Source organism: Oncorhynchus mykiss, chromosome 21, assembly GCF_013265735.2.
Source record: "Oncorhynchus mykiss isolate Arlee chromosome 21, USDA_OmykA_1.1, whole genome shotgun sequence".
In the NCBI taxonomy this organism is placed as follows: Eukaryota; Metazoa; Chordata; class Actinopteri; order Salmoniformes; family Salmonidae; genus Oncorhynchus; species Oncorhynchus mykiss.
This window is the reverse complement of record NC_048585.1, coordinates 5,073,118-5,085,617: the sequence shown is the minus strand read 5'-3', so window position 1 is coordinate 5,085,617 and position 12,500 is coordinate 5,073,118. Positions and strand designations below refer to the sequence as shown.

Sequence of the window (12,500 nt, the reverse complement as noted above, 5' to 3'; positions counted from 1 at the left end):
ACTCACACCAGTGATCAGATTAAATCCACTCTTCCCTCCAGACTCAGAACTCACACCAGTGATCAGATTAAATCCACTCTTCCCTCCAGACTCAGAACTCACACCAGTGATCAGATTAAATCCACTCTTCCCTCCAGACTCAGAACTCACACCAGTGATCAGATTAAATCCACTCTTCCCTCCAGACTCAGAACTCACACCAGTGATCAGATTAAATCCACTCTTCCCTTCAGACTCAGAACTCACACCAGTGATCAGATTAAATCCACTCTTCCCTCCAGACTCAGAACTCACACCAGTGATCAGATTAAATCCCACTCTTCCCTCCAGACTCAGAACTCACACCAGTGATCAGATTAAATCCACTCTTCCCTCCAGACTCAGAACTCACACCAGTGATCAGATTAAATCCACTCTTCCCTCCAGACTCAGAACTCACACCAGTGATCAGATTAAATCCACTCCTCCCTCCAGACTCAGAACTCACACCAGTGATCAGATTAAATCCACTCCTCCCTCCAGACTCAGAACTCACACCAGTGATCAGATTAAATCCACTCTTCCCTCCAGACTCAGAACTCACACCAGTGATCAGATTAAATCCACTCTTCCCTTCAGACTCAGAACTCACACCAGTGATCAGATTAAATCCACTCTTCCCTCCAGACTCAGAACTCACACCAGTGATCAGATTAAATCCCACTCTTCCCTCCAGACTCAGAACTCACACCAGTGATCAGATTAAATCCACTCTTCCCTTCAGACTCAGAACTCACACCAGTGATCAGATTAAATCCCACTCTTCCCTCCAGACTCAGAACTCACACCAGTGATCAGATTAAATCCACTCTTCCCTTCAGACTCAGAACTCACACCAGTGATCAGATTAAATCCACTCTTCCCTTCAGACTCAGAACTCACACCAGTGATCAGATTAAATCCACTCTTCCCTCCAGACTCAGAACTCACACCTGTTGATTAGATTGATTTGTCTTACGAGAGAGAGAGAGAGAGAGAGAGAGAGATAGAGAGAGAGAGACAGAGAGAGACAGAGAGAGAGAGAGAGAGAGAGAGAGACAGAGAGAGAGAGAGAGAGAGAGAGAGAGACAGAGAGAGAGACAGAGAGAGAGAGAGAGAGAGAGAGAGAGAGACAGAGAGAGAGAGAGAGAGAGAGGAGAGAGAGGAGAGAGAGGGAGAGAGAGAGAGAAAGACGGCCAGAGAGAGGAAAGCCTAACCCAGAGGATGACAGAGGAAAGACCAGCCTGGCAGAGGAGAGACCAGCCTGACAGTGGAAAGACCAGCCTGGCAGAGGAGAGACTGGTGTTAGCACTTCATCCTCCCGAGTGACGCAGCGGTCTAAGACACTGCGTCTCAGTGCTAGTGGCGTCACTACAGCCCCTGGTTCGACTCCAGGCTGTATCCCAACCGGCCGTGATTGGGAGTCCCATAGGGGCGGCGCACAATTGGCCCAGCGTCGTCCGGGTTTGGCCCTGTAGGCAGTCTTTCTAAATAAGAATTTGTTCTTAAATGACTTGACTAGTTAAATAAAGGTAAAATAAATTAAAAATCCTCTCATTCACTCATCTCTCTCAAACATTATAAATGTCCAGTAAACATTAACACTCACACTAGTTTTGAAAGAATAAAGACATTTCAAATGTCACATTATGTCTCTATACAGTGTTGTAACAATGTGCAAATAGTTAAAGTACAAAAGGGAGAATAAATCAACATAAATATGGGTTGTATTTACAATGGTGTTTGTTCTTCACTGGTTGCCCTTTTCTTGTGGCAACAGGTCACACATCTTGCTGCTGTGATGGAACACTGTGGTATTTCACCCAGTAGATATGGGAGTTTATCAAAATTGTATTTGTTTTCGAATTCTTTGTGGATCTGTGTAATCTGAGTGTCTCTAATATGGTCATACGTTGGACAGGAGGTTAGGAAGTGCAGCTCAGTTTCCACCTCATTTTGTGGGCAGTGAGCACATAGCCTGTCTTCTCTCGGCGGCCTTTCTCAATAGCAAGGCTATGCTCACTGAGTCTGTACATAGTCAAAGCTTTCCTTAAGTTTGGGTCAGTCACTATGGGCAGGTATTCTACTCTCTGTTTAGGGCCAAATAGCATTCTAGTTTTGTTAATTCAAGTAATTATATTTTTGTTTTCTCATGATTTGGTTGGGTCTAATTGTGCTGCTGTCCTGGGGCTCTGTAGGGTGTGTTTGTGTTTGTGAGCAGAGCCCCAGGACCAGCTTGCTTAGGGGACTCTTCTCCAGGTTCATCTCTCTGTAGGTGATGGCTTTGTTATGGAAGGTTTGTGAATAACTTCCTTTTAGGTGGTTGTAGAATTTAACAGCTCTTTTCTGAATGTTGATAATTAGTGGGTATCGGCCCTAATTCTGCTCTTCATGCATTATTTGGTGTTCTACGTTGTACACGGAGGATATTTTTGCAGAATTCTGCATGCAGAGTCTCAATTTGGTGTTTGTCCCATTTTGTGAATTCTTGGTTGGTGAGCGGACCCCAGACCTCACAAACATAGAGGGAAATGGGTTCTATAAATTATTGATATATATATATATAAAGTCTTTTTTGCCAAATCCTAACTGGTATGTTGAATTTTATGTTCCTTTTGATGGCGTAGAAGGCCCTTCTTGCCTTGTCTCTCAGATGGTTCACAGCGTTGTGGAAGTTACCCTTGGTGCTGATGTTTAGGCCGAGGTATGTATAGTTTTATTGTGTGCTCTAAGGCAACAGTGTCTAGATGGAATTTGTATTTGTTGTCATGGCAACTGGACTTTTTTATTTTTTTTGTGCAACACCATTATTTTTGCCTTCCTGAGATAAACAGTCAGAGACAAAGTCTGACAGAATCTCCCTCCCTCACACCCCCCTTTACCCTTCCTTCCTTCCTCCCTCCCTTCCTTCCTTCCTCCCACCCCCTTTACCCTTCCTTCCTTCCTCCCACCCCCTTTACCCTTCCTTCCTTCCTTCCTCCCACCCCCTTTACCTCTCTACCCTTCCTTCCTTCCTTCCTTCCTTCCTCCCACCCCCTTTACCTCTCTACCCTTCCTTCCTTCCTTCCTTCCTTCCTTCCTTCCTTCCTTCCTTCCTCCCACCCCCTTTACCTCTCTACCCTTCCTTCCTTCCCTCCCTCCCTCCCTCCCTCCCTCCCTCCCTCCCTCCGAACAAAACGTGGCTCTAGCTAGAAGCCCTATCAGGGAACAGGAGATTTATGAATGACTCTACAATGAGCCTCTGGTCCAGCAGACTAGCTCCATTAGTGTCTGTATTAAAATATCCATAGTGAATATCAGCACCATGGGGACCGGTCAGGTCCAAACAGGGCTGTAAAGATTATACTATCTGCTCTTCATTACAGCCACAATCTGGTCCTGGGGAAATCTGGAATGGTTCTGATTCGGGAAGCTGGATCACATGAGTTCCCTGTCTCTGTGAGAGGGGTTTTCCACATGAGTTCCCTGTCTCTGTGAGAGGGGTTTTCCACATGAGTTCCCTGTCTCTGTGAGAGGGGTTTTCCACATGAGTTCCCTGTCTCTGTGAGAGGGGTTTTCCACATGAGTTCCCTGTCTCTGTGAGAGGGGTTTTCCACATGAGTTCCCTGTCTCTGTGAGAGGGGTTTTTCACATGAGTTCCCTGTCTCTGTGAGAGGGGTTTTTCACATGAGTTCCCTGTCTCTGTGAGAGGGGTTTTCCACATGAGTTCCCTGTCTCTGTGAGAGGGTATTTCACATGAGTTCCCTGTCTCTGTGAGAGGGTATTTCACATGAGTTCCCTGTCTCTGTGAGAGTTTTTTTCACATGAGTTCCCTGTCTCTGTGAGAGGGGTTTTAGCTCACGCTCCACCTCGTCCTCTGTTCCTTTCTCTACAGTAAATCACATGTCCCGGGGGGGAAAAAAAAGCTAAGGGAGGTTGTGTGTGAAACCCACTCGCGGTGGCGCCCTGGTTCCCACGCTGTAACTGTTACACCCGTTGCCTAGTTACGGGCTGTGGCAAGGCACCGCTCTGTGGCCTGGACTCTGACAAGAGTCTCTCTCTCTCTCTCTCTCTCTCTCGATCCAATTAGAACTAATGGAGTTCTCTACACCACCACTTCTATAGGGATCCAATTAGAACTAATGGAGTTCTCTACACCACCACTTACAGTGCCTTGCGAAAGTATTCGGCCCCCTTGAACTTTGCGACCTTTTGCCACATTTCAGGCTTCAAACATAAAGATATAAAACTGTATTTTTTTGTGAAGAATCAACAACAAGTGGGACACAATCATGAAGTGGAACGACATTTATTGGATATTTCAAACTTTTTTAACAAATCAAAAACTGAAAAATTGGGCGTGCAAAATTATTCAGCCCCCTTAAGTTAATACTTTGTAGCGCCACCTTTTGCTGCGATTACAGCTGTAAGTCGCTTGGGGTATGTCTCTATCAGTTTTGCACATCGAGAGACTGACATTTTTTCCCATTCCTCCTTGCAAAACAGCTCGAGCTCAGTGAGGTTGGATGGAGAGCATTTGTGAACAGCAGTTTTCAGTTCTTTCCACAGATTCTTGATTGGATTCAGGTCTGGACTTTGACTTGGCCATTCTAACACCTGGATATGTTTATTTTTGAACCATTCCATTGTAGATTTTGCTTTATGTTTTGGATCATTGTCTTGTTGGAAGACAAATCTCCGTCCCAGTCTCAGGTCTTTTGCAGACTCCATCAGGTTTTCTTCCAGAATGGTCCTGTATTTGGCTCCATCCATCTTCCCATCAATTTTAACCATCTTCCCTGTCCCTGCTGAAGAAAAGCAGGCCCAAACCATGATGCTGCCACCAACATGTTTGACAGTGGGGATGGTGTGTTCAGCTGTTTTGCTTTTACGCCAAACATAACGTTTTGCATTGTTGCCAAAAAGTTCAATTTTGGTTTCATCTGACCCGAGCCCCTTCTTCCACATGTTTGGTGTGTCTCCCAGGTGGCGTGTGGCAAACTTTAAACGACACTTTTTATGGATATCTTTAAGAAATGGCTTTCTTCTTGCCACTCTTCCATAAAGGCCAGATTTGTGCAATATACGACTTAATTGTTGTCCTATGGACAGAGTCTCCCACCTCAGCTGTAGATCTCTGCAGTTCATCCAGAGTGATCATGGGCCTCTTGGCTGCATCTCTGATCAGTCTTCTCCTTGTATGAGCTGAAAGTTTAGAGGGACGGCCAGGTCTTGGTAGATTTGCAGTGGTCTGATACTCCTTCCATTTCAATATTATTGCTTGCACAGTGCTCCTTGGGATGTTTAAAGCTTGGGAAATCTTTTTGTATCCAAATCCGGCTTTAAACTTCTTCACAACAGTATCTCGGACCTGCCTGGTGTGTTCCTTGTTCTTCATGATGCTCTCTGCACTTTTAACGGACCTCTGAGACTATCACAGTGCAGGTGCATTTATACAGAGACTTGATTACACACAGGTGGATTGTATTTATCATCATTAGTCATTTAGGTCAACATTGGATCATTCAGAGATCCTCACTGAACTTCTGGAGAGAGTTTGCTGCACTGAAAGTAAAGGGGCTGAATAATTTTGCACTCCCAATTTTTCAGTTTTTGATTTGTTAAAAAAGTTTGAAATATCCAATAAATGTCGTTCCACTTCATGATTGTGTCCCACTTGTTGTTGATTCTTCACAAAAAAAATACAGTTTTATATCTTTATGTTTGAAGCCTGAAATGTGGCAAAATGTCGCAAAGTTCAAGGGGGCCGAATACTTTCACAAGGCACTGTATATAGTGATCCAATTAGAACTAATGGAGTTCTCTACACCAACAGTTCTATAGTGATCCAATTAGAACTAATGGAGTTCTCTACACCACCACTTATATAGGGATCCAATTAGAACTAATGGAGTTCTCTACACCACCACTTCTATAGGGATCCAATTAGAACCAATGGAGTTCTCTACACAATCACTTCTATAGTGATCCAATTAGAACTAATGGAGTTCTCTACACCAACACTTCTATAGTGATCCAATTAGGAGTTCTCTACACCACCACTTCTATAGTGATCCAATTAGAACTAATGGACAATACAGGGGGAGGCTGCATTCCTGCTATGTAATGGGAGGTCAAGCGTAGAGAGGTAGAGAGAGAGAGAGAGAGAGAGAGAGAGAGACCGAGAGAGACCGAGAGACACCGAGAGAGAGACAGACACAGACAGACAGACAGACAGACAGACAGACAAGACAGACAAGACAGACAAGACAGACAAGACAGAGAGAGAGAGAGAGAGAGAGAGAGACAGAGAGAGAGAGAGAAAGACCGAGAGACAGAGAGAGAGAAATGGGGAGGAAGTGATGATAAGAGAGGGATGTAGAGGGTTGTAGAGGGATATAGAGGAATGTAGAGGGATGTAGAGGGATGTAGAGGGATATAGAGGGATATAGAGGGATATAGAGGGTTATAGAGGGATGTAGAGGGATGTAGAGGGATATAGAGGGATGTAGAGGGATGTAGAGGGATGTAGAGGGATATAGAGGGATATAGAGGGATGTAGAGGGATGTAGAGGGATATAGAGGGATGTAGAGGGATATAGAGGGATGTAGAGGGATATAAAGGGATGTAGAGGGATGTAGAGGGATATAGAGGGATGTAGAGGGATATAGAGGGATGTAGAGGGATATAGAGGGATGTAGAGGGATGTTCTTCCCATAGTAGGATGACTCCATGGTGTTACCAGTAGGACCTCTCTCTCTCACACGGTTGGTGATCAGTGGGATGGAACTACTAGCCTGGTGCGCTAGGAGAAAGTTAGCCTACGTAGAGACAATACCAACACATTCAGACAACATGGAGAGATAAACATGCTATTGTTAGCCATTCTAAAAAAGGCCGAGCTACTTTATAAAACAGTACGTGTGGGTCACCCAAAGAACACGATAGCCATTATAAAATGGGACAGAAGGTTAAAGTCTGTCTTTATATGGCAGTATGTACAGGGGTCGCCATTAGAGGTTCCTCTCTGAATGACATGGCAAGTATTTTATCAGATCAATAAACAGCCTGTTCAGAAGATCTAATGGCATCTGACCTCTTTTCACATCTCCGGCCTCTATTCCTATCCCCGGCCTCTATTCCTATCCCCGGCCTCTATTCCTATCCCCGGCCTCTATTCCTATCCCCGGCCTCTAGTCATATCTCCGGCCTCTATTCCTAACTCCGGCCTCTAGTCCTATCCCCGGCCTCTATTCCTATCCCCGGGCTCTATTCCTATCCCCGGCCTCTATTCCTATCCCCGGCCTCTATTCCTATCCCCGGCCTCTAGTCCTATCTCCGGCCTCTAGTCATATCCCCGGCCTCTATTCCTATCTCCGGCCTCTATTCCTATCCCCGGCCTCTATTCCTATCCCCGGCCTCTATTCCTATCTCCGGCCTCTATTCCTAACTCCGGCCTCTAGTCCTAACTCCGGCCTCTAGTCCTAACTCCGGGCTCTATTCCTATCCCCGGCCTCTATTCCTATCCCCGGCCTCTATTCCTATCCCCGGTCTCTATTCCTATCCCCGGCCTCTATTCCTATCCCCGGCCTCTATTCCTATCCCCGGCCTCTATTCCTATCCCCGGCCTCTAGTCATATCTCCGGCCTCTAGTCATATCTCCGGCCTCTATTCCTATCCCCGGCCTCTATTCCTATCCCCGGCCTCTATTCCTATCCCCGGCCTCTATTCCTATCCCCGGCCTCTATTCCTATCCCCGGCCTCTATTCCTATCCCCGGCCTCTATTCCTAACTCCGGCCTCTATTCCTAACTCCGGCCTCTATTCCTATCCCCGGCCTCTATTCCTATCCCCGGCCTCTATTCCTATCCCCGGCCTCTATTCCTATCCCCGGCCTCTATTCCTATCCCCGGCCTCTATTCCTATCCCCGGCCTCCAGTCCTATCTCCGGCCTCTAGTCATATCTCCGGCCTCTATTCCTATCCCCGGACTCTATTCCTATCCCCGGACTCTATTCCTATCCCCGGGTGGGGAGGGAGGGGTGGAGGGAGGGAGGAGGGGAGGGGTGGAGGGGAGGGGAGGGGGGAGGGGGGAGGGAGGGGTGGGGAGGGAGGGGTGGAGGGAGGGAGGAGGGGAGGGAGGGGTGGAGGGGGGAGGGAGGGAGGAGGGGAGGGGTGGAGGGGAGGGGAGGGGGGAGGGAGGGAGGAAGGGAGGGGAGGGGTGGAGGGAGGGTGGGGGGGAGGGAGGGAGGGAGGGGTGGAGGGAGGGAGGGAGGGGGGAGGGATATAGTGATGGAGGGATGGAGAAATAGAGTGATAGAAGGAATGCTAAACGATGACAGCTGACGTTCTCACAACCCCTCTGTGACCCAGCTAAGGACATGGGTCTCCTGGGAGAGAGGGACCGCCAGGCCTGCAGAGACTATACAACCCAGTTCCTCTGGTCAGAGACAGAGTGTTAAACGCTGTGTTCCAGTAGTGTAAATGAGTTCAATCTACTGTGTTAGTACTGTTAGCAGAGACATGCGCCTCTCGTTGGGTCCCCAGGTCCAGGATGAGGGGCAGAGACATGCGCCCCTCATTGGGTCCCCAGGACCAGGTTGAGGGGCAGAGACATGTGGGTCCCCAGGACCAAGTTGAGGGGCAGAAACATACGCCCCTTGTTGGGTTCCCAGATCCAGGATGGAGAAACGCTGTGTTCCAGTAGTGTTTCTCAACCCCAGGTCCATGGACCGTCACCGGTCCCGAGGTAATCTATGGAACTTAACCAAGCACTGTACTGAATACTACAGCCTTAAGAAACCAGTAGGAGGAACTAGGTTCTATTTCGGTAACCTACGGCCCTGTGCAACCCAAAGGGGGGGGGGGGGGGGGGGGTTGAAGACAGATGGAGAGAGAGGGACGACTTACCAGAGCAGACTTGCCCACGCCTCCAGAGCCCAGGACGACTAACTTGTATTCACGCATCATTCGCTGTGTCTGGTGTCACCCTGTAGAGAGAGGCAGAGGAGGCCAGGGTCAGTTAACCAGCTCAACATCTGGTAATAACGTGGTAATACCATGGTAAACTAACATGTAATAACATGAGAATAACATGAGAATAACATGAGAATCACATGGTAATCACATGGTCATAACATGGTCGTAACATGGTCATAACATGGTCATAACATGGTCATAACATGGTCATAACATGGTCATAACGTGGTAAACTAACATGTAATAACATGGTAATAACATGGTAATAACATGGTAAACTACCATGTAATAACATGGTAAACTACCATGTAATAACATGGTAATAACATGGTAATAACATGGTAAACTACCATGTAATAACTTAAGAATTGTTCAATGGCCTGTCATATATAAACAGACTTATTGGACTGCAGAGCGCTGTATTTCAGTTATAGAGAGGAGGACTGTTGGTCCTTACGTGGTAATAACATGGTAATGTGGTAATAACATGGTAATAACATGAGAATAACATGGTAATAACATGGGAATAACGTGGTAATAACGTGGTAATAACATGGGAATAACGTGGGAATAACGTGGTAATAACGTGGTAATAACATGGTAATAACATGGTAAACACATGGTAATCACATGGTAAACTACCATGTAATAACTTAAGAATTGTTCAATGGCCTGTCATATATAAACAGACTTATTGGACTGCAGAGCGCTGTATTTCAGTTATAGAGAGGAGGACTGTTGGTCCTTACGTGGTAATAACATGGTAATAACGTGGTAATAACGTAGAGAGAAGGACTGTTGACTTATTGGACTGCAGAGTGCTGTATTTCAGTTATAGAGAGGAGGACTGTTGGTCCTTACGTGGTAATAACGTGGTAATAACGTGGTAATAACGTAGAGAGAAGGACTGTTGACTTATTGGACTGCAGAGCGCTGTATTTCAGTTATAGAGAGAAGGACTGTTGGTCCTTACGTGGTAATAACATGGTAATGTGGTAATAACATGGTAATAACATGAGAATAACATGGTAATAACATGGGAATAACGTGGTAATAACGTGGTAATAACATGGGAATAACGTGGGAATAACGTGGTAATAACGTGGTAATAACATGGTAATAACATGGTAAACACATGGTAATCACATGGTAAACTACCATGTAATAACTTAAGAATTGTTCAATGGCCTGTCATATATAAACAGACTTATTGGACTGCAGAGCGCTGTATTTCAGTTATAGAGAGGAGGACTGTTGGTCCTTACGTGGTAATAACATGGTAATAACGTGGTAATAACGTAGAGAGAAGGACTGTTGACTTATTGGACTGCAGAGTGCTGTATTTCAGTTATAGAGAGGAGGACTGTTGGTCCTTACGTGGTAATAACGTGGTAATAACGTGGTAATAACGTGGTAATAACGTAGAGAGAAGGACTGTTGACTTATTGGACTGCAGAGCGCTGTATTTCAGTTATAGAGAGGAGGACTGTTGGTCCTTACGTGGTAATAACATGGTAATAACGTGGTAATAACGTAGAGAGAAGGACTGTTGACTTATTGGACTGCAGAGTGCTGTATTTCAGTTATAGAGAGAAGGACTGTTGAGTTGTGGATCTGTAAAATATTAAACTTTAGTTTCTGTCACTATAGACATTAGTTCCAGTCACTATAGACGTTAGTTCCAGTCACTATAGACATTAGTTCCAGTCACTATAGACATTAGTTCCAGTCACTATAGATGTATAGACATTAGTTCCAGTCACTATAGACGTTAGTTCCAGTCACTATAGACGTTAGTTCCAGTCACTATAGACATTTGTTCCAGTCACTATAGACATTTGTTCCAGTCACTATAGACGTTAGTTCCAGTCACTATAGATGTATAGACATTAGTTCCAGTCACTATAGACATTAGTTCCAGTCACTATAGATGTATAGACATTAGTTCCAGTCACTATAGACGTTAGTTCCAGTCACTATAGACATTTGTTCCAGTCACTATAGACATTTGTTCCAGTCACTATAGACGTTAGTTCCAGTCACTATAGATGTATAGACATTAGTTCCAGTCACTATAGACATTAGTTCCAGTCACTATAGACATGAGTTCCAGTCACTATAGACATGAGTTCTAGTCACTATAGACATTAGTTCCAGTCACTATAGACATTAGTTCCAGTCACTATAGATGTATAGACATTAGTTCCAGTCACTATAGACATTAGTTCCAGTCACTATAGACATTAGTTCCAGTCACTATATACATTAGTTCCAGTCACTATAGACATTAGTTCCAGTCACTATATACATTAGTTCCAGTCACTATAGACGTTAGTTCCAGACACTATAGACATTAGTTCCAGTCACTATAGATGTATAGACATTAGTTCCAGTCACTATAGACGTTAGTTCCAGACACTATAGACATTAGTTCCAGTCACTATAGATGTATAGACATTAGTTCCAGTCACTATAGACATTAGTTCCAGTCACTGTAGACGTTAGTTCCAGTCACTATAGACGTTAGTTCCAGTCACTATAGACATTAGTTCCAGTCACTACAGATGTATAGACATTAGTTCCAGTCACTATAGACATTAGTTCCAGTCACTATAGACATGAGTTCCAGTCACTATAGACATGAGTTCCAGTCACTATAGACATTAGTTCCAGTCACTATAGACATTAGTTCCAGTCACTATAGACATTAGTTCCAGTCACTATATACATTAGTTCCAGTCACTATAGACGTTAGTTCCAGACACTATAGACATTTGTTCCAGTCACTATAGACATTAGTTCCAGTCACTATAGATGTATAGACATTAGTTCCAGTCACTATAGACGTTAGTTCCAGACACTATATACATTAGTTCCAGTCACTATAGACATTAGTTCCAGTCACTATAGACATTAGTTCCAGTCTCTATATACATTAGTTCCAGTCACTATAGACATTAGTTCCAGTCACTATATACATTAGTTCCAGTCACTATATACATTAGTTCCAGTCACTATAGACGTTAGTTCCAGAGACTATAGACATTAGTTCCAGTCACTATAGATGTATAGACATTAGTTCCAGTCACTATATACATTAGTTCCAGTCACTATAGACATTAGTTCCAGTCACTATAGATGTATAGACATTAGTTCCAGTCACTATAGACATTAGTTCCAGTCACTATAGACATTAGTTCCAGTCACTATATACATTAGTTCCAGTCACTATAGACATTAGTTCCAGTCACTATAGACATTAGTTCCAGTCACTATAGATGTATAGACATTAGTTCCAGTCACTATAGACGTTAGTTCCAGTCACTATAGACGTTAGTTCCAGTCACTATAGACATTAGTTCCAGTCACTATAGATGTATAGACATTAGTTCCAGTCACTATAGACATTAGTTCCAGTCACTATAGACATGAGTTCCAGTCACTATAGACATGAGTTCTAGTCACTATAGACATTAGTTCCAGTCACTATAGACATTAGTTCCAGTCACTATAGATGTATAGACA

The 12,500-nt window shown here is 44.5% G+C and overlaps 1 protein-coding gene across 2 annotated transcripts in view; it reads right to left on the bottom strand.

Moving 5' to 3' along the window:
• Positions 1-12,500, bottom strand: part of LOC118936571 (ras-related protein Rap-1b) — a 113,710-nt gene that overhangs the window by 26,318 nt on the left and 74,892 nt on the right. For both annotated transcript variants that reach the window (XM_036956648.1, XM_036956649.1), the window contains exon 2: positions 8,907-8,986. In XM_036956648.1, the coding sequence (XP_036812543.1) occupies positions 8,907-8,966 (60 nt within the window). In that variant the 5' untranslated portion in view covers positions 8,967-8,986. The remainder of the gene's footprint in view (positions 1-8,906; positions 8,987-12,500) is intronic.